General features: G+C 39.7%; 1 protein-coding gene across 1 annotated transcript in view; it reads right to left on the bottom strand.

Moving 5' to 3' along the window:
* Window positions 1–10,635: 10,635 nt before the first annotated feature.
* Window positions 10,636–19,891, bottom strand: part of txk (TXK tyrosine kinase) — a 55,491-nt gene continuing 46,235 nt past the window's right edge. The window contains exons 13-15 of the mRNA XM_060830933.1: window positions 16,465–16,583; window positions 14,822–14,979; window positions 10,636–10,958 (exon numbers count right to left, since the gene is read on the bottom strand). Coding sequence (XP_060686916.1) covers window positions 10,884–10,958; window positions 14,822–14,979; window positions 16,465–16,583 — 352 coding nt within the window. The 3' untranslated portion in view covers window positions 10,636–10,883. The remainder of the gene's footprint in view (window positions 10,959–14,821; window positions 14,980–16,464; window positions 16,584–19,891) is intronic.

Here is a 19,891-nt window from a genome sequence, read left to right as displayed (position 1 = left end):
ATGCGATAGGTAGATGAAGGTGGGGGGGGGGGTGATTGTGATAGATCGGAGCAGAGGGCGAAGCGGATAGGTGGGAAAGAAGATGAACAGGTAGGATAGGTCATGAGGGTGGTGCCGAGTTGGAAAGTTGGATCTGGGATAAGGTGGGAGGAGGGGAGATGAGGAAAGTGGTAAAATCAACATTGATCCCGTGCGGTTGGAAGGTCCCAAATCAGAAGATGAGGTGTTCTTCCTCCAGGTGTCAGGTGGCTAGAATTTGGCGGTGGAGGAGACCCAGGACTTGCATGTCCTTGGTGGAGTTGGAGAGGGAGTTGAAATGTTCAGCCACAGGGCAGTGGGGTTATTTAGTGCATGTGTCCCAGAAATGTTATGCTGTGCTTTTGCAGCACCACACTTTTTGACTCAGATCTCCAGCATTGGCAGTCCTCACTTTCACCTAGTTGATTTTAACCTTACTGCGAAGCCTCTTCCAAGGATGCCTTGCTTGAATAAGTTCTCCTCCTCCCTTTACAAGGGTCTCAATGAGTCACTCTCTCACTCTCTCCAAGGCCCTAAAGGATTCCTTCCACTTCCAGCAGAGATTTTCCTGTTCCTCCACGCACATCATCTACTATGTCCTACTTACTGTCCTGCTGTGTCCTACCTGTCCATCTTCTTTCCCACCTACCCACTCCACCCTCTGCTCCGACCTATCACCACCATCCCGTACCCCCTCCATTTATCTCTCAGCCCTCTTGGGTCTCCCCCACATTCCTGATGAAGAGCTTATGCTCAAAATGTCGACTCTTCAGCTCCTCGGATGTTGCCTGACTGGCTGTGTTTTTCCAGCACTACACTTTTTGATTTCTTTTTCTTCATGGGTCTTGAGAAATAATGTTTGATTTGAGGTTGTTTTCAGAAACTAGGATATCGGGGTGGGGGGGTGGTTTAACCCATTTCCCATTAAGAATTCTGCTGATGAGTTTAACCCATTAATCTATGGTGTTGCTTTGTAACTGAAAAGAACTAATTCCCGGTCTGTGTTATGTCCCACTGACCTCACAGCCTTGACTGCTCTTTCCATCTCTCTGTTCGATGAAGGATGGCATGAAGAACATGTCAGCAAAGTAAACTAATTGAAACCTTATTTATAAATTGAGAGTCGCTGCCTGATATTAATTCTTATTGGAAACTGTCTGTCACAAATATTCTTTTGTTCTGATCACTGAGTCTGCTGCAGTTGAAAGAAGGTTTGCTCCTTCAATCCATTTTGAATGATGGTTAATTCATAGTCAATATGTGTTCCCTTTGAAATTGAACACCTCCATTGCTAGCCTTTCTCATGGCCTTTTGGAATCTTGAATAAATCACTGGCTCTGTAGGCATTTGACTATGTATGCACACGTTTGGGATAACAAAATGTATGTCTTTCAAAATGCCTGGCCACCACACTGAATGTATTGTTCTTACCCTACACTTTGTGTTATCTAGATGACTCCACGGAGTTTCTGTTGGGTTTCTCTTCACATTTTCAATGGTATACCCCATTCCATTGTCGTACAGCTATCAATCTTCCACTATCATTCAGTGTTATTCCTGCTCATGTTACCTCTTCAGTGCTTTGTCTGTTGGACTATATATTGATCACTCTTGCAGACAAAGGTTTCCGACCATTGTGTACTCCTTGTTTGATATTTGAGCTGCATGTATTTGTCAGTTTGCTGTCAGTTGCAGGAAGTGATTTGGTTGCAGTTGTAGATTAAGACTCTATTTCTTCAACAAGAATAAGATCCTCTCCCTCTGCTTGATCCACTACTACCCTCAAGAGTAATTACACCTTACAAGGAATATAGACTACTCCACAGTCATATCTCATCAGCCTAAACCTGATAATCTTTTTATGAATAGAAGTAAGTTTGAGCTTTCTTTCCATCACAATAATTATTGAGTTGTCTTGCCAGCTCACTATGCTGTGTGAGCCGATTCTTATGATGAAGTTAAAAATCACACACTAGGTTATCATCCAACAGGCTTACTTGAAAGTACAAGCTCTCAAAGTGCTGTTCCTTCGTAAGGTAGCTAGTTATCTGACAAAGAAGAAGCGCTCCAAAAGCTTGTACTTTCAAATAAACCTGTTGTACTATAACCTGGTGATGTATGATTTTTAACTTTGTCCACCCTAGTCCAACACTGGCATCTCCATATCTTATGATAAAGGTTGCTGCCAACATGTTACCACCATCTGCTTGGTCTAGTGTGGTTAAGGAAAAACACTTTCTGCTCTAACTGGAAGAGCTCCTTGTAGATAGCAAGACATAATTTGTTGTAATCTTAGTTATTAGATGTATGATACATTGGTATGCTAAGCAATTTTACAGAGGTTTGTAGGAAGGATAGATGTTAGAGATTGTAAGCTGCTCTACCCATGTCTATATGACAGCATCACTGAGGATCATGTTTGTGGCATGCCTCATTATTAACCCTTTCAGATCCATATACCACATCTTCCCCAAGTTTCAATTCATGAGTAATATTACACATTTGTGTACATCGTAGCACTTAATTTACCCTCAACTCCCCTCTACGACTCTGACTTCACAAATTCAGCTAATCTGAAAGTTTCACTATTCTCTCAGGATGCATTTCTTTTGGACTTGGAAGACTATGTGTGTGACCATATGAACTGACAAATCAGGAGTAGGCCATTCAGCCCCTCAAGCTTGCTTTGCCATTCAATGAGCTCATGGCTGATTTGATTGTAATGTCATTTCCACCTAACTGATAATCGTCGAAACCCTTGGTTAACCAGAATCATTTTACCTCTAATTCAAATCTAGACAAAATCTCTGCTTCCACCACGTTTTGAGAAAGAGTTCCAAAAACACATACACTCTAAGAGCAAAAGAAACCTAATCTCTGTCTTACATAGGTGTCTCTGATTTTTAAACAGTGACCCCAAGTTCTAGATTCTTTAGAAGGATCACCTTCTTCACATGTGCCGTAACAAGAACCTTCAGGATCATTTGGATTTGAACCAAGTTGCTTCTTAGTCTTCTTAACACCAGCAAATACCATTCGAGCCTGTCCACCCTGGACATGTTCTGAACTACCTCTAATGTACTTATTTCCTTCCTTAAAGCAAGTAACCAGTGCTGGTGCAGAGTACTTTAGATGAGGTTTCATTAGTACCATGTATAACCGAAACATAAACTCCCTACTTTCATTTTCAGTTCTTCTTGTAGTAGATAATATTCTAATAGCTTTCCTGATCACTTGCCATATCTACATACTAACCTTTGCTATTCTTGCATTGCATAAGATGTTATGGACTAGGCCAGACCGTTCAAAACATTCTTGCAATTCTCTCAAAACAACTTTGCAATTTGTTTCTGTAAGTGTACAGTGAAAATTACCCAGATTAAGTTAGCGAGGTTGAATACTAGATTTTAAAACAGACAAAAAATTTATTCATAAAATTACACAATGAAACATAAAGAATAGAATAAAGAACCCTCTATAGAACTCAATCTATCCAGCTGGACTTAATTATGCTGTTCTGAATACACACAACAGTCCCAATAAGCAAACTCCCTTTACAAACCAGTATAAATGGAACACGCTTATAGATAGAAGTTGAAGGACAGAAAAGAGAGAGTTTCTACACAGCTTCCTGTTGAACTTCCCAGTTCAAGATTGAACTAAAAGTTGCTCAGCTCAGCTCAGCTAAAAAGCTGACTACTCCCCTCTCTTTATACAGGTCACTTCTAAAGCATGACCACTTTGGCCTGAAGTCTTATATGTTTACATATAAACAAAAGGCCTCTCAAAATCCTATTCATACCCGTACCAAACCAGACTGATCAGAGCCTGGCCTGGTTTATTACCCCCTGAAAAAAAAATCAAGGACAGAGTCTCCTTGAGCCAAGGAACAGCTTTAGGAAAAAAAAGAGACTAGCTTTGTGACAAAGGACATCTAGATGTTTTCATATATTAGCCTCTACAATTTCTCACTATTTAGATAATATGCTTGTCCTTTAGTCTTTTAGCCAAAATGGGCAACTTAATTTTTCCCACATCATGCTCTATTCAACACCTTTTTTTGCCCACTCATATAACCTATCAATACCTTTTTTGTAGTCCCCTCACCCTCACCCCCTAACCCCCTAACCCCCACCCCTAACCTGACCCTGACCCTGACCCTGGCCCGTAGTCACAAGAAACTGAAAACTTCTGACATCCCTAGGCGTTGGCTAATGTCTCCTTTTTCAATGCGTGTGTAATTCTGTTCTTTCTCTATCAAATCTCTTGATGTAATACAGACCAGTTTCTTTGTTCTGACAGTTTATGTCAGATTTTGGATTTGGGATCTCCCTTGTGTAAAATAGGCAATTGTATGTGATTTGTAAGTAAGTTACAGATAATTAATTCAAGTTTATTGAGAAGCAGCAGTTTATATGCAGAATGTGATAGTCACAGAAGCTTGTGGAGGCAACATTCTCTCTCTAGTTGAAGTATTAAGTAACTCTGGGTATTCCATGCTCCATCTGAAGAAGACCGTTGCCTGGTGGACAGTCCACTTGATGAGGACTGTCTCCTGTCTCCAAGCGCTGACCCCAGCATAGCAACTTTTGAGATTCATGGTTTAGCCTATGGTGGCACGGTGACTCAGTGGTTACCACTGCTGCCTCACAGCACCAGGGATCCGGGTTTGGTACCTGCCTCAGGTGCCTCCTATGTGGAGTTTGCACATTCTCTCCATGTCTGCATGAGTTTCCTTCGGTTTCCTCCCACATCCAAAGATGTACAGATTAGGTGAATTGGCCATGCTAAATTGCCCATTGTGTTAGGTGCATTAGTCAGGGGTAAATATAGGATAGAGAATGGGTCTGGGTGGGTTAGTCCTCGGAGGGTCAGTGTGAACTCATTGGGCTGAAGGGCCTGTTTCCATACTGTAAGGAAGCTAATAGAAACATAAACATTGATAGAAGCTGTTCAGCCTATTGCATGCTGGTTCTCATAAAGATCAGTCATGCTTAGTCACTCCTCCCCTCTTTTTCTGTAAATTTGTAGTTACCTCATCTTCAAGAATCATCCTATTTCCTTTAGAAAGTGATTCAGCATTTCATGTGGAAAATTCCAGAAACTGATAACACTCCATATAAAGAAACTAAAACGGAATTTCTCCTCATTTCACCTCAAGACTTTTTGGCAATTATTTCAAATATGGGATGGCTGGTTATATAGCTAGAGGAAATTAACTTTTTTCTACCTATTTTTTCAAGATCTGTCATCATCTTGAAAATATCTATTAAGTTACCTTTTAATTTTTTGTATGTCACGGAGAACAGTCCTAATTTTTCATATCTCTCCTCATAACTGAAGTCTTTCATCTCTGGGAGCATCCTGGTTAACTTTGTAAATACACTGCCCAAAATTATCCACAATCCTCAGGTGAGAACCCAACTGGTAATTTATAGAGTTCTAGTGTGATTTATTTGCTTTTATGTTCTTGTCCTCTATTTAAAACCTAGGGTACCCAATGCTCCTTTTGATATCACCTTATCCATTTGCCACACACGTTGTCATCAATATTTACATGGGACCAGATTTTCATGAATTGGGCAAGTTCATGAGGCCTCCAGAATGGAGGACCAGACTGAGCACGCCTGCTTCCATTTCTAGCGGTTCCCATTTTTTTGCTGGCAGGTGGAAACATGTGTAATAGAACCTCCAGCAATAGTGGCACAAGTGAGGGAGGAGAATGTGTTGTGAATCTAATACTACACTCAATATGGGGAGTCAACATTGGAAAAATGGCAAAGGAGGAGTTTTCATGAAGAAGAAACTGAAGTTAAAAAATATAGTGTTGATCACTGCTCCTGGTGATTTATTTAATTAAACCTCAGCATGGGTTGGTCTGCCATAATGCTGGGAAGTCTTGAAGCTACCAGCACAGATGAGAGACTGAAGGTATTTTGAGGAAATGCTAGTGGTCATGCCAACCCTTACCAGGTCAATGATGCAAGAAAAGATTGCTACCACTAATGTATATGTGAACATTCTAGTAGTGTGGTAGTGACGGAATGAGAATTTCTTTTCTCCGGATCAACATGGTTTAGAATTACTATTATACACGTTAGATGGGATTTCAACCCAGTGATCCTGGGTCAGAGGTATGGATACTATCAATATGCTGCAAGAGTCTTATGAGATGGAATGAGAGCCTTAACTATTCATTAATTAGCCAATGAAGAGCCTCAATAGGACTAATGGCAGGCAGATGCTTCACCTGCCAGACAGGTCAGCAGAGGGGTGGGAAGACAGTGGGCTAGACTCATCATATTTTATGTGCCCTTCATCAAAAGCAACCACCTCAGAGAATGGAGAAATTATAAAACTCCCTACCTCCAAACTCAGCAGGGCCATTTGAAACTTACGCTGATTCAAGCAGACCCATTTTGATTGTTCCGAGGACCATTGTTGCATTGTTCACAGTATGGTAGTCACACATTTATGGAAGAGACAAAAGCAGTGTGGAAGGTGAATGAGGTTTCATGAACTGAAGTTGTTTAAATCCTTAGCCCTTTAAGCATAAAATAATCAAGGTGCAGCTGACAGTTTTAAAAAACAAAAAAAAAACCTTGCTGTTGGACAATGAGCATGTGATGTGGATTAGAAAAAGCCCTGAGCATCTTGATAGATTTCATTGTTGACCTTTCCCAGGGCTATTATTACACTGAGTCCATAATAGATGCTTGACTTGGTTTCAAAAGCTATAAAGAAGATATCTTAGTAACAAGACATATTTTGATAGCAAGCTGAACATCAGTTATTAAGGAATTGGCTGCCTTTATTATGATTACTGAACGCAAATATTTTTGTTTTCATTACAGATTAACTACTTGAGATATTTGAATCTTTGAACAGGTTTTATGAATGGTACTTTATGAGTGAAGGTGTTCTTGGATTGTTAGATTTTTTTTTGTCATTTTGTCATACCTCACTCGGGTAATGCTTTGGAAATCAAGAGCCCCACTATTCCTGGAGTCATTACAAATGTTAAAGATATTGTAAAGTATGCAAATATTCTTGAATTTGCTTGACTTTTAGGCATAGGTCAGCAGAAAGCACAATCCAGATTTGTGCTCTTAATAATCATTATTATGATATACAAATAAAATGAATGTAACTATAGCTAAACAATAATGAAGTTTTTACTTCACTCGTGAGACATGGGCATCACTGGCTGGCCCAGCATTTATTACCTATCCCTAGTTGCCTTCATGGAGATGGTGGCGAGCTGCCTTCTTGAATCACTGCTGTCCATGTGCTGTAGGTCGACCCACAATGCTGTTAGGGGATGATTCCAGTATTTTCTCCCAATGATACTGAAGGAGAAGTAATATATCAACAGTTGACATATAACTTAACTAGTTAAAACTAAGCTTATGCTCAAAATGTCGACGCTCCTGCTCCTCAGATGCTGCCTGACCTGCTGTGCTTTTCCAGCACCGCACCTTTTGACTCTGATCTTCAGCATTGGCAGTCCTCGCTTTCTCCTAATTAAAACTCTAGCCCTCTTATAAAATATTCACTACATACACATTATTATAGATAGAATTGGGTGTTTTGATGGAGGGAAGAAAAGCTGGAAGGCAGTCAATAGCTCCTGTATATAAAGATCACTTTTGATTGCCTGAACTTGCCGTATTTCAATCTCTCTTCAAGTAATCTTCACATTATTGGGGGAAGCATAGAGCAACAGGTTCACAAATGATAGAGTTTCTGATTTATTGATTTTAAGGAATAGTTTACAGCAACAAGTAAAAGATGATTAAGGGCTTCTTTTTATTCACGCCTGGGATTGGCATCATTAGCTGACCAGAAATTTATTGCCAATCCCTTGCTGCTCTTGACCTGAGTAGTTTGCTAGGTGATATTAGAGGGCAGTTGAAAGTCCATATATTGCTATGGATATGGAATCACATATAGATCAGATTAGCTGAGGTCAGCAAATTTCCTTCCCTGATGGACATTAGTGAACCAGATGTTTTTTTCCAACAATCAGCAATAGTTTCGTGGTCATCAGTAGTTTCTTAATTTTAGATTTTGTTTTTAAAATTGAATCCAAATTCCACTATCTGTCATGGTGGGATTCAAACTCAGGTCCCTAGAACATTGGGTGAGTTTCTGGAGAAATAGGTAATGATATTACCATTAGTATATTGCCTCCCTATTTTCTTCAGGCATCAGAGATTTTGTACTGCAAGAGACACAACACATTATCTTCCAGAGGTGTGAAGGGTTCTACCAATATCATTCACACCCACACACTATTCAACATCCCAGCAGCCAATCAGATGGAGGTTGGCATCCACAGCTGGTTACAATTCCACAAGCCAATCTGTTGCTTGTTACTGACTGAATCTCAATTCAGACATAATTCTTGTCTTCAACCAACTTCCTCCACTGTGTAACAAAGCTGGTTCCTTTTCTCTAAAAGCTGTTCCTTTCTTCAAGGATACTGTGTCCTTGGTTTGTTTCAGAGGGGTCGTAATGCTCCCGGTCTCGATTAGACTAGATTGGCACAGAGATGAAAAGGATTTTGAGAGGCCTTTTGTTTATATGTAAACAGACAAGATTTCAGGTCAAAGTGGTCATGTTTTAGAAGTGACCTGTGTAATGAAAGGGAAGTGGTCAGCTCTCTAACTGAGCAGTTCAGTCCAGAACTGGTTGGGCATTCAACAGTGAGCTGTGTGGAAATTCCCTCTCTCTTTCTGCCCTTCTAACTTCAACCTCTAAGCATCTGTTCTTTTTATTTACTGTTTTTTAAGGGGGTTGCTTACTGGGACTGTTGTGTATATTTGAAACAGCATAATTAAGTCTAGTTTGGATAGACTGAGTTCTGTAGGGGTTCTTTATTCTGTTCTTTGTGTTTCTTTGTGTAATTTTGTGAATACAGTTTTAAAATCTAATAGTCAGCCTAGCTAACTTACTCTGGGTAATTTTCACTGTACACTTGTCAAAACAAATTACAAAGTTATCATCTGGGTAGGCTGCTCAATGTTTTGTGTGGTCTGGCCTAGTCCATAACAACTGTTTGAACAAAGCAGCAATGTAAACATTGCTTACAATGAGTTTTGGTGACTTCCTTTTAAACAATACAGCAATTCATTCCACAATCTTTGGTTTTTTAAAATAATCCTTTTCCCATTTCAATTAATGATCAGAAATACAAATAAAAATAGATATGGTCTTTACTGCTGCCAATGTCTTCCCAGTGGATGAGCATGTGGTGTCCGAAAATATGGGATGAAGAGGCAGGGAGAGTGGGGTTATGAGAGAACTTTGGAAATAGTGTGGGAAATGAAACTTGAAGTTGCACAATCCTAACAATCTGTTATAAAACTGGACCAGAGGTCTCATAAAACTGAGGTAGGCCTTCCAAACAGCCTGACTTACCAAGCAGCATTGTTCGAACTGCCTTCAAAATGTGACAGGTCTGACTTGATAATATCCAGTGGTAGGGCAAGTATGGTATGAAGAATAATAGCAATATTTGATTATAGTTTTAGCAAATGTCCAAAATAAAATATGTGCAGCACTTTTATGATATATCAAAAGTATATAATTGCCCCAAAAACAACAAATTCTGGAAATCACAGTGGGTCAGGCAGCTTCCATGGACAGAGAGCAAGCTAACATTTTGAGTCTAGATGATTCTTCATCAGAGCCCCTTAAATAATTGTTCTTTGGTCTCAATTACCAACACATTGAAAATATCAGTGCATTGCAAACAGTTTATTTGAAAAAAGAAATTTGGGACCAGCCTTCAAAATTTATTTACAAGTTTCTAAGAGAATAAACATTTTCCTTTAGAATTTCTTACATTCTTGCTATAGTTTCATGATTGCATACAACTTGCAGCTATCACAGATTAGACATACTTAAGAAGAGATGTATTCTATATAAACACATTGAAGATTTATAAATCAAAGTTGAATTCTTTTGCCATTCTAGGATGCCTACAGAGATTTATTTAAAAATACTGTTTTACTTCCAGGACTATGCTATTATAAAATTGTTAAAAATTGAATATTTTTGACTGTACTTGTAAAACAAGCTCAGCTTGGCCTCAATGTTCACAGGTTATTGAATAGATAGAATATTAATACTTTTATACATTAATCCCAATTCTATTTATTGCCTTGTCTAAAAGATTCTCTTTTAAATATTTTTTGCTGTTGATTACATCACTCCACCAGATGTTCCCCAGAACACTGCAAGCCTGAACAGCTAATGACTCTACATTGCCAAATAATACATCTATATTATTGGTTTTAATGCTATGCTTTCTGTTACCTTTATGATTTTAAATTGTCACATGCTTAAAGTAGTTAAAGGCAAATTTCTTAAACTTAATAAGATTTATCCTTTTTACAATCCCTCTTTTAGTGAATATGTGACTCATTTTGACTTTTCAGTTCCTGAGATAACTTTAAATAATTATAATTCATGACCACAGCAATCTAAATTTAAATAATTATAATACATTCTACAAAGAAATGTGAATACCAATATTTACAATTATCTCCTGAACTATATAATAACTGCAAATCTCAGGAGGATACTTTACAGTATTATGAACAAAGCCGCCTACAAAATGTCTATATTTTGTCATATCACTGTCCTGTATCCTTTCTTGAAACTTGGTCTTATATTGCACTTAAATGATGGAGAACCTGATGCCATGAAGAAATGGGCACCATTCCAGATATTCCAGACACATACTTCTTGGTGTCTTTGCAACATGAACCTACAAAATACATGCACAGAACGTTTTCTGAATGTTCTCAACATATTATCACTCCACATCCAGGATTTTGAGTGTGTGGGAAGTCGTTTCACTTATGATCATACATTGTGATCTTGTTGATTAAGTCCAACAGCTCACGAAAACTGGGGCGCCCATCTGGTTTCTGAAAAATTGTATTCAAAACAATTGCAGTCATTATCCACTCAAGAATTGTTTACTAATAACTTTGCCATTAATCCCATCTCAAATCCCCGACTGGATTCTGACAATTTTCAGAGAAATCTAAATGATACCCCATCACGATGCACAACTATCAAATTATCGTCCATATCTGAAGAAACAAGAGATGCAATGTACAGGCAAAGAGAAAAATAAGGAAATGAAGCATTATTTAAACCAGGAGACAGGTAACATGATAACCACCAGATAAGGTAAAAATGGACCTGATTAACCTACAGAAAAATAGATATGGCATAAGTTGAACAGAATTCCCAATGTAGCCCAGGACTACCTCAGAAGTTGTCCTTCAGTGTTACAGGGGTTTTATGAGGATACGCAGCTCAGGTCGTGTCTATGCCCGACAAGTGAGTCAGGGGTTAAAGGGCTCTGGGAGGAAAGTGCATATGCATCACATCAATTTCACTCCTCATATTATCTACTTCCATTACTTTCTTTAAAAACTTATTAAAGTTGGCTAAACTAAACGGTCATCTAACAAAGCCTGAGGAAGCTCACTCATCCCAAAACATTAACTCTGACTTCTCTCCACAAATGCTGCCAAACCTGCTGAACTTTTCCAGCAATTTCTGTTTTTGTTTCTGACTTACAGCATCCACAATTTTTATCTTACTAAGCCATATTGGCTTTCCTTAATTAATCCATACTTTTCCAAGTGACTGTTAGTTTCCCCCGGATTGTTATCTTTATATGTTTTCTCACCACTGAACTTAAACTAACTAAATTGGATATGCTGAATTTATCCTTTACATTCTCCTGTGAACAAAAGTGTAATATTTGCATTTTTCTAGTCCTCTCACAACAGCCCGGTGTCTAAGGAGAATTGGAAGATCATTCCCAGTATTTTCGAGGAAAAGGTGAGGTCTGCAGATGCTGGAGATCAGAGCTGAAAATGTTATGATGGTTAAAGCACAGCAGGTCAGGCAGCATCCAAGGAACAGGAAATTCGACGTTTCGGGCACAAGCCCTTCTTCAGGAATGAGGAAAGTGTGTCCAGCAGGCTAAGATAAAAGGTAGGGAGGAAGGACTTGGGGGATGGGCGATGGAGATGTGATAGGTGGAAGGAGGTCAAGGTGAGGGTGATATGCCGGAGTGTGGTGGGGGCGGAGAGGTCAGAAAGAAGATTGCAGGTTAGGAGGACGGTGCTGAGTTCGAGGGAATTGACTGAGACAAGATGGGGGGAGGGGAAATGAGGAAACTGGAGAAATCAGAGTTCATCCCTTGTGGTTGGAGGGTTCCCAGGCGGAAGATGAGGCGCTCTTCCTCCAACCGTCGTGTTGTTATGTTCTGGCGATGGAGGAGTCCAAGGACCTGCATGTCCTTGGTGGAGTGGGAGGGGGAGTTAAAGTGTTGAGCCACGGGGTGGTTGGGTTGGTTGGTCCGGGTGTCCCAGAGATGTTCCCTGAAGCATTCCACAAGTAGGCAGCCCGTCTCCCCAATATAGAGGAGGCCACATCGGGTGCAGCGGATGCAATAGATGATGTGTGTGGAGGTGCAGGTGAATTTGTGGCGGATATGGAAGGATTCCCAGTATTTCACAATCTTCACTCTTTCGTCAGCATCCTTGTATACAATTCCTCTGGCTTTGGTCATTTGTTGACTTTAAGTATTGCCAACCTTTCCAAAACTATTACTTTATCAACCTTTAGTCCACCCAGTATCTCAACTGCATCAGCTTTCTCTATGACTTAGCAGCAATTTCTTCCTTAAAGAGTATTAATTTAGTACCACCCTCTGTTATGACCCCTAATTCAAGGAAATCAATTCCCTCTTTGGTCCCGAAATGGCCAAATTCTCTTTTCATTATCCTTTTTTTTAAACTGTTTTGTTTATAGAGGGACTTTCAATTCCCTTTTTACTTTGGCAATCTCTTTGTATACTCTCTCTTTGTCTCCAATGTTTTTTTCATTTCCTCCCCCATATTTCTATATTGAACCTTGTTCTTATTTATATTATCCAACTGGTAATAGTCATCCAACTATGTTTTATGCTTACTCTGTATCTTACACCTCATCTAGGGGGCATTGGACTTGATTGTCTTATCTTTCCATACTCATGGGAATCAACCTCAATTATACCCAAATCAGTTCCTCTTTAAAGATAGTCCATTATAGATTTGCCTACCAATCTTTGGTTTCATCTTATCAGAAACAGATCTTTTCTCATCTCACTGAAATTTACTCTCCTCCATTTAAGTACTTTAACTCTAAATTGTTCTATGTCCTTTTTCCATTTCTAACGTAAAACTTACGACGCTATGATCACTGGTCCTTAAATGTTCCCTGATTGATATATGAAACATTTGGCCCACCTTATTTCCCTAAACTGGATCCAGCAATGCTTCCTTCCTCATTGGGCTAGAAACAAAGCAATCAAAAATATTCTCCGGGACATCCTATAGGAACCCTGCCCTTCACACTTGGATACTACAACACCATTTTTCCATCTTTATAATATCTAACAAATTTGCTCTTCTTTATCTTTTCTACTTGTTGATGACCTATAGAATATAGCTCGTGACATAATGACACTACTACTGTTTCTTTACTCGAACCATATAAATTTGGTTCCGGAACATGCTCTAGCTCTAGCACAGTAATAGTCTCCTTAAATCAATACAGTCTTCATGCTTCTTTTCTTTCTGTCTCCATCTTGTCTGATCACTTAGTATCCAGAATTATTTAGCAACCAGCCCTATTGTTATTTACAACTACAATATCACATTGGCACATGGGTATATGCGCCTACAGTACAACAACCATTTTTATTGTGTTTCTTGCATAGACTTTAATTGATTCATTCTTAGTCTGATCTCACCAACTATTTCTTACTGTAGTGCTATCTGCTTCCCTGAATCCTTTGCGCACTGTCTTTATCTTTTCTAATTCTACAGTCTAGTTCCCATTCCCCAGCCGGGCTAATTGAAAGTTTCCCAAATAGTACTAGAAAACTGCCCAGCAAAGATAATGCTCCAGGCCTTGTTCATCAACCCCTTTGGGCTTGTACATGATCCCAACATCCCAGAAACTTAAAGCCCACCATGACCTCTTCAGCTACACAATCATCTGATCTGTCCTCAAAATGTTATAAAGATCACCTCTGAGACTAATCTGGAGATTCTATACTTCCTGTTTACTAGTAATTAAATCTGATTACAGGATTTCACCTCACTTTCTTGTCATTGGTCCCAATATGGACCACAACCACATTCTCCCTCAGAATGTTCTACAGCTGATCAGTGACATTCCTGATTCGAGTATAAGGGAGGCAATATTCTAATCTCAAAGCAAGTCTGTGGACACAGAAATGTCTATTTATTCCCTTAGCTATCAAATCCCTGAGTATTTTCTTTCATCTTCTGCCTTTTCCTTCCTGTACAGCTGAGTCACCCAAACTGCAGTCACTCCCTAGATGAGCCTTCATTCCCACTGGCAGGTTGTTTTGTTTTTAAATCAGTCAATCCAGGAATGTTAATACACACCTGTATAGCATGTGAGACATAAAACCTCTGGTTTTATGACCCACAGGTAGGGACACAAGAACAAAACCTCCCACAAATATTCAGAACTGATTCAGAACTAAATAGTGGTTGGAGAGCAAGATGGACTCAGAATTCCCTGCAGTATCTATCTGATCCTCCTTAACTACCATGTTGTCACAATTTCCCTATTTCCCCATTTATCCTTAAAATCTCCTGTGATCAAGAAATGCACTCCTATTAACTGCAGTAAATGTCATGCAGTAACAAAGTGAAGACAGTCTATGTAAAGAGCTGAAGTAGCAACCAACCTCATGCCAGCAGCTGTACATGATTTGATACACTGAGGGTGAAGCAAGTGATGGTCGGTATAGCCTTTCTCCTCGAGATATTTCATCAACAACCTCAGCATTTGACTTGTTCTCAAAAGGCATTCTCCCTTCAGTAAACACTTCCCACATCAAAACACCTTAAAGAACAATGAGATAAAAAAGATCAGTAGACACTTTCACAAAAAAAAATCCATTTCCATAGCATTTAAAATTGTGTGGACATTTTATACATTATCACATTGAAGACAATGCTGTAGCTGCACTGGAACTTAGCAAAGAGCACATCTAGTCCTCGAACACAAATCTTTGGTAGTACAGCCAGGATGTCGTCAGGGCCCATAGCCTTCATTTTAAATGCCTTCAGCTATTTCTTGCTATTATGTTGAGTGATTCAAGACAGCAAGAAGAAGCAAAGGTGACAATACTGAATGAAGATAGTTTTGAAAGCTTCAGACTTATTTTTTTTTGCCATCCAGGCCTCCCCTACTGGAGCCTGACAAATACACAGGATTACAATAATAGACTGTCAATTATACTCTGTTGATTTGGCAACAGAGTTCAGCATTCTACTGCTCCAGTACATACCACAATATCTAGGTGTGTTGACTGCCAAGTGTTATTGTGAACAAATTGTCTTCATCATTCCCTTCAATTATTTCAATGACATTCAGAAACGGCATTCCATATAATGTCACTGATCTAAAGATCCAACAACTATATTAATCATTATATTTCATCTGGCATTATTCTACACATTTTAGAACCAATTTCTTTCCAATGGTAGATCCTGAATTCCCTTTAAAATCAATTTTATCTGCATTAGCTAACCCAAGCTGATTTGGCAGAGCAGCATTTTGTGCAAAATTGACCTCAGGGATAGGAACACTTCCATTGAAATATGAATTAAAATGTGATAAATGAATGAAAATCATAGTAAGATCTAATGCACTCATAACCATTTTCACCTTCGAAACACTATATTTGTAAATTCCTGCCATCCATGATTGTTATGGCAGCAAAAATAAAAGAGTTGATCAATTATTTAGGCTGAAAAGAATCTAAAATAATAAGAAAATAAAGCATTTTAATTTTGTGCCACTACTAGCAGCTGAGGCATACTCTATACGCACAAGTAAGGACTGTGCCCAAGAGTTCCATCCACTCTAGTATCATGATCACTAGAAGAAGTATCAATCGACTGCTAAAAAGGGAGAAAACATAGAAACACAAAAAGGGGAGTAGGAATACCCATTCAGCCCCTCAAGACTGTTCAGCCCTTCAGTATAATCATGGCTGATCATCCAACTCAGTACCCTGTTCCCACTTTCTCCCTTTATTCTTTGATACTGTTCGCCCTAAGAACCATTTCTAGTTCCTTCTTGAAAACATTCAATGTCTGACCCCAACTGCTTTCTGTGGCTGAGAATTCCACAGATTGACTGCTGTCTGGGTGAAGAAATTTCTCCTTACCTCTGATTTAAATGGCCTATTGTAGAAAATTGTATTTCTACAAGGTCATCGCAAAGCACTTGAGGCTTAATGTTTCATTGACAAATAACCTTTTAAATAGTTAGTAAAGAGTTTTAACCCCAGAGATTCCTTGAATAAATGAAATGTCTTACCAAATGACCAGACATCTGATTTGGTGCTGAATTTAGAGAAGTGAAAGACCTCAGGGGGTGACCACTTGACAGGGAACTTGGAGCCTGTTGAGCTGGTGTATTCATCATCAAGGACATATCTGTAGAAAGCAGACACCAAAGCAGTTTAACAGACATGAAAATGTCTTTGGAAAGGAACTCAATTATACATCAAATCAAGTTACACTTGAAAATAAAATCATTATTTTCTTAATTCCATTTTTTCAGCTGTGTTACCTCTGAGTACACAGTACTTAAAGTGAAAAGAATTCTAGAAATAATTATTTTTGTTAGAGGAGAATTGTTAAGATACAAACTAAATTACCAATAACACTAATCCCTGAGTGCTGAATCTTACCAGATCTCAATTAAGTATCATGTTTTCGAGTTTCATGGAGGGTGAAGGAGGCCCAACAGATTTGCTTACACTATTGTCACAAACACACCCAATTAACCATGAACCGCATTCCTATGACTCCCCCATTGTCCAATGCTTGCCATATTTTCCCATTTGCCTTGGGCGGACTTTCTCAACACTGCTGGAACATCCCGGGACCCCTGGCACTGACACTATCTTTGAGCCCCAGATGTGCACCCAGTCAAACATTGGTACTCCAGAGTTTCCCTTCACTGCGCACGTAGTGGGCCAGCAAGCGCTGCAAATTTCTCAGGGCACATAGCTGGCATGGCTGACACTTCATGGCACGTCCATCTGCACATCCTCACATTGATCACTGTTCACACAGCTCATCTATCCTTAGCTATATTCCATCTTACAATCCTGTCTAATTCACTGCTACTCTTTTCTCAACGCCCACTGTAGCCCAGCAGCTTATCATTAATCAATGTGAACCATCACATACAAGAAAGGCTTCAAACCATTCATTTTTATTCAGCAACAGCAAAATCTAAGAGAAAACAAACACAAGCTGTATTTGACTCTTATCAATGATTTTATCAATGATCACTGCAGCCAACTCTCCAGGTGTTAATGAGGTCTTGTCTGGTTTATATGCACAGTGCTGTCGTCTCTCATACAGGAGGTGCTATCCCTCCTACTGTACTGGATATTGTCCAGATCTTATTGTATTTGGACATGGATTACTTCAGCTTCAGAGGAGGCATGAATGGTATTGAACATTGTGCAATCATTGGAAAACATCCCCACTTCTGCCCTTATGATGGAGGGAAGATCATTGATGAAGTAGCTGAAGATGTTTGGGCCAAGGAGACCACCCTGAGGAACTCCTGCAGTGATGTCCTGGAGCTGAGATGACTGATCTCCAACAACCACAGCCATCTTCCTACGTGCCAGGTATGACTCCAACATTGTCTAGATATGATGTGTACAGTTTATAGTGCCATGGACCTGGGGGCTGAGTTAATGAAGTAGTTGAAGCTTCCTGCCAAGGCTGCAGCATTGATCTTGCCACAGGGAAACAAGATGATGTGTTGTGAACTGGCACAAATGGTATTGATAACAGTGTTGATACATTTTTGATGAATGATTGAGAGATCGCACAAAGGTCGCCAGCTGCTCCTTCAGAGGAGGCAGTTGCAGAACTTTCAACACAGCTGAGCCACTGGGATAGAGTGGTCACCCATTCCATCAGATAACAGATTGTGGCTGAGCCATGCCTCAAGCTGAAGAACAGCATCCTGGGATGTTTTCAGCCTGTGAGGACACAACACCTTGTTCATTTGGAGGAATTGGCATCAAGCATGACAGCTGGTTGCTGTAGATAGGGTTATTGATGGCAGCAGTGGAGCTGAGGTATCCTGGCTGCAGAGCAAGTATGGGTCCGGCACAGGACCCAGAATCGGCAGCGACACGGTGGGAGAAATGGTGAAGAGATGGTCTCTGAAGAATGGTGTCATTGACATACATGGGCCCGCCACTGATGGTGGAAGAGCATCAGAAACTTGCAAAATGATGGCACCTGTAGAATGGTAACTCCAACGTTGGTGAATCCGACAGGGGGGTGGTGGTGTGGGTGCTGTTGCTGAGCCAGCTCAGGACTCAGCGCAGAGATGGCAGAACAAAAATAGACTCTCACTAAGTTATGTCTTTTTATTCTTAAACTATTCAAAATGGAACCAGATTGTGGCAACAGTTGAAGCATTTCACTGTATTTCACTATATTATTCACTGTAAATACAAGTGACAATAAATCATTCGTTCATTCACTCAGGCACTCCTGTACTGCCTATGCATCCTGAGGTGACATTCAACTGCAACCTCCTTATCTGGAGGCTGGTCAATATCCATTGAACTTGCTATTGGCCCTGGGCTTTTTGACACGGCTACGTCTCCTCCTTTTCTCTGTATCTTCATTCCTCTGCACCAATGATGATCATAACCCCTCTCGTGGCCGGATCCATCAGTCACATTTCATTACAGAAACATAGAAGATAGCGATGCAAGTAGGTCTTTCAGCTCATCAAGCCAGCTCCGCCTCTCAATGTGATCTCAGACTAAGTAACTTTACAAGAATGAATTGTTTGCTTTTGGCACTAATTTTCTGAGCCTGTAGCAGCTTTCAATTCTTGTCACAATGAACAGCTATTTCACTCAAGTTACCTGTAGATGAAAGTCTCTCAAGGTGGAGGCTTTTAAATCAACATCCACTCCACACAAGCCTGCCATTGACATCTTCAACAGACACCACACCAAAGAGTACTCCAAAATATAATGGTGGTATTGAGCATCCAGAAATGGTTATGTGCATTTGAATGTGAATAATCAGTAATTACAACAACAATTTACACTTACATAGCACCTTTTTGATATTTTCAAATCAATCTGTCAGGAATGTTAGTATACCTTCTAGAGCAGGTGGGACATAGACCCGGGTCTTCTGGCTCATAAGGCAAGGACACTGCCACAGGATGCCCCATACCTTACCTTTAATATGTTATCAAGTCTCACACCAATCCATGGGAGAATGCTGAAACCAACAGGCACATGTACAAAATTTTAGCAAGTGCTGACCACAAGATCCAATCATTTGCATGAGGTCTTGTGCACAAATTTAACGTGTTACCTGGGACCACATGAGCGGGCACATGTTAGCCAGCTCTCCCAGTTTCATTACACTTGAATTTCTGGCATTGTTTTGGTTCTATTTCTATTCTGGCATTGTTTCTATATTTTTTGACCAAGTGGATGTCTTGTGAATTAATAGCTATAAAGGATATAAGTAACCTGGAGATTACAAACCGTCTTGCTCAGTTGTTTATAATGGTCATTGCCATGAATTGATAATTCCACTAGTATTAAGCAGCATTTCCAACCATTCATTATTGCTAGAAAAGTATGCAATTATTCCATTATCGCTGTAATCACTAACCAAGGTTAAAGCTTCACAATAAAAACATGGAACACATTGAAGTGGTCAAAGGCAAGACT

This window comes from Hemiscyllium ocellatum, chromosome 1 (genome assembly GCF_020745735.1).
Source record: "Hemiscyllium ocellatum isolate sHemOce1 chromosome 1, sHemOce1.pat.X.cur, whole genome shotgun sequence".
Lineage (NCBI taxonomy): Eukaryota > Metazoa > Chordata > Chondrichthyes > Orectolobiformes > Hemiscylliidae > Hemiscyllium > Hemiscyllium ocellatum.
The sequence above is the reverse complement of the archived record's forward strand: the minus strand, read 5'-3'. Positions and strand labels throughout refer to the sequence as shown.